This window comes from Rhincodon typus, chromosome 46, assembly GCF_021869965.1.
Source record: "Rhincodon typus isolate 14 chromosome 46, sRhiTyp1.1, whole genome shotgun sequence".
Lineage (NCBI taxonomy): Eukaryota > Metazoa > Chordata > Chondrichthyes > Orectolobiformes > Rhincodontidae > Rhincodon > Rhincodon typus.
The window spans coordinates 9,247,721-9,250,700 of record NC_063377.1 but is presented as its reverse complement, the minus strand read 5'-3'; the positions used below and the strand labels follow the sequence as shown (position 1 = coordinate 9,250,700).

At 49.0% G+C, this 2,980-nt stretch overlaps 1 protein-coding gene across 1 annotated transcript in view; it reads right to left on the bottom strand.

The window, feature by feature from the left end:
* Positions 1-2,980, bottom strand: part of LOC125487862 (atrial natriuretic peptide receptor 1-like) — a 22,623-nt gene that overhangs the window by 14,141 nt on the left and 5,502 nt on the right. The window contains exon 6 of the mRNA XM_048620309.1: positions 2,395-2,466. Within this exon, the coding sequence (XP_048476266.1) occupies positions 2,395-2,466 (72 nt within the window). The remainder of the gene's footprint in view (positions 1-2,394; positions 2,467-2,980) is intronic.

Genomic DNA, 2,980 nt, shown 5'->3' with positions numbered 1-2,980 from the left:
GGCCAATCCACCCTAACCTGCACATCCCTGGGCACTATGGGCAATTTCCCACGGCCACCTACACATCTTTGGACTGTGGGAGGAAACCAGAGCACCCAGAGGACATACACAGAACATAGAACAGTCAGCACAGTACAGGCCCTTTGGCCCACAATGTTGTGCCGACCTATTATCCTACTAAGATCAAACTACCCTGCAGACCCTACATCTTACTATCATCCATGTGCCTATCCAGGAGTTGCTTAAAAGTCTCTAAAGTATCTGACTCCACTACCACTGCCGGCAGCCCATTCCACCCGCCCACCACTCTCTGTGTGAAGAACCCACCTCTGACATCTCCCCTGTACCTTCCTCCAATCACCTTAAAATTATACCCCCTCTTAATAGTCATTTCCGCCCTGGGAAAAAGTCTCTGGCTATCCACTTTATCTATGCCCCTCATCATCCTGTAAACCTTTATCAAGTCACCTCTCATCCTTCTTCACTCCAATGAAAAAAGCCCCAGCTCCCTCAACCTTTCCTCATAAGACCTGCCCTCCAGCCCAGGCAGCATCCTGGTAAATCTCCCCTGCACCCTCTCTAAAGCTTCCACATCGTTCCTATAATGAGGTGACCAGAACTGAACACAATATTCCAAGTGTTGTCTAACCAGGGTTTTATAGAGCTGCAGCACAACCTCGAGGCTCTTAAACTCCATTCTCCTGCCAACCTCCAATCATGTGGCACTACTCCAGTGGACAGTGAGGACGCAAAGATCATTGCCAAAGGGGCAGCAATCTCTTCCCTCGCTTCCTGTAGTAACCTTGGGTATATCCTGTCTGGCCCAGGGGACATATCTATCCTCAAGTTTTCAAAATTTCTGGCACATCCTCCTTCCTAACATCAACCTGCATATCTTTCATGCTGTCCTCACAAACATCAAGGCCCCTCTCACTGGTGAATACTGAAGCAAAGTATTCATTAAGGACCTCCTCTGACTCCACGCACAAGTTCCCTCCACTGTCCCTGATTGGTCCTACCCTCACTCTGGCCATCCTCTTGTTCCTCACATAAGTATAGAAAGCCTTGGGGTTTTCCTTGATCCTACCCGCCAAGGTTTTCTCATACCCACTTCTAGGTTTCCTAAGTCCATTCTTCAGTTCCTTCCTGGCTACCTTGTCGACCTCTAGAGCCCTGTCCAATCCTTGCTTCCTCAACCTTAAGTAAGCTTCCTTCTTCCTCTTGACCAGATGTTCCACATATCTTGTCATCCAAGATTCCTTCACCTTACCATCCTTTCCTTGCCTTAGTGGGACAAACCTATCTAGTACCTGGATAGCAGCTGCTCCCTAAACAACGTCCACATTTCTGTCGCGCATTTCCCTGAGAACATCTGTTCCCAATTTATGCTCCGCAGTTCCTGCCTAATAGCATTGTAATTCCCCCACCCCCAATTAAATACTTTCCCATACCGTCTGCTCCTATCCCTCTCAATGACTATCGTAAAAGTCAGGGAGTTGTGATCACTATCACCGAAATGCTCTCCCACCGAGAGATCTAACACCTGGCCTGGTTCACTGCCAAGCACCAAATCCAACATGGCCTCCTCTCTAGTCGGCCTATCTACATATTGAGTCAGAAATCCTTCCTGGACACACCTGATAAAATCTGCTCCATCCAAACTATTTGCACTAAGGAGGTTCCAGTCTATACTAGGGAAGTTGAAGTCACCCATGACAACAACCCTATTACTTCTGCACCTTTCCACAATCTGCCTCCCAATCTGTTCCTCAATGTCTCTGTTGCTATTGGGGGGCCTATAGAAAACTCCCAATAAAGTGACTGCTCCTTTCCTGTTTCTGACTTCCACCCATACTGACTCAGTGGACAAACCCTCCTCCACGACCTCCCTTTCTGCAGCTGTGACTCGCAACGCCACTCCCCCACCTTTTTTACCTCCCTCCCTATTTCTATTGAAACATCTAAACCCCGGAACATCCAACAGCCATTCCCGCCCCTGTGATATCCAAGTCTCCATAATGGCCACAACATCGTAGCTCCACATACTGATATAAGGAAACCCACACAGACAGTTGCCGAAGCTGGAATCGAACCTGGGTCCCTGGCACTGTGAGGCAGCTGCAGTAACCACTGAGCCACCCCTGTCTTTTCCCCCAACTCCTGAATGGCCCCCTCCCCTCTGTTATTCCAAACCCTACTAGACCGCATTAACCAGCCCTTAGCGACACTGAATGGCTACGGCTAGCAACACGCTTAGAGTCATACAGCACAGAAACAGGCCCTTCGGCCCAATTCATCTGTGCTGACCAGGTTTCCGAAACCAAACTAGTCCCATTTGCCTGCATTTGGCCCATCTCCCTCCAAACCTTTCCTTTCGATGTAAAGGGGTCTTACCTTGACAATATCATTGATCAGCGAGTAGCGAAACATCCAGTCCAGGGTAATGCTCTCATTTTCCAAAATGTCCTGATAAAAAAAGTATATATATTATATATCTGATGAAAAGGTAAGTGTTTGGTGGGGCTGGTAGTTTTCAATCAGGGAGGCCCAGTTGCCATGGTACATGCATGTTGCAGATGGAGCTAATGCTGGCAGAGCACTGGCCAGGAACTGCTCGCTGGCTGGCATTGGCATATGACAGAAGGGTTCGCAGGCCGGTTCTCAACCTCTTGAACTGTCTTACATGAGCGCACGCGTGCACGCGCACACACACACACACACACACACACACACACACACACAGACAGACACAAACCCTCTCTCTCACACACACACACACAAACCCTCTCTCTCTCTCACACACACACAGATACAGACCCACACGCACACACAGACACACACACAAACTCTCTCTCTCTCACACACACACACGCACGCGCACACACACAGATACAGACCCACACACACACGCACGCACACACACAGACACACATACCCTCTCTCACACACACACACACACACACACACACACACACACACA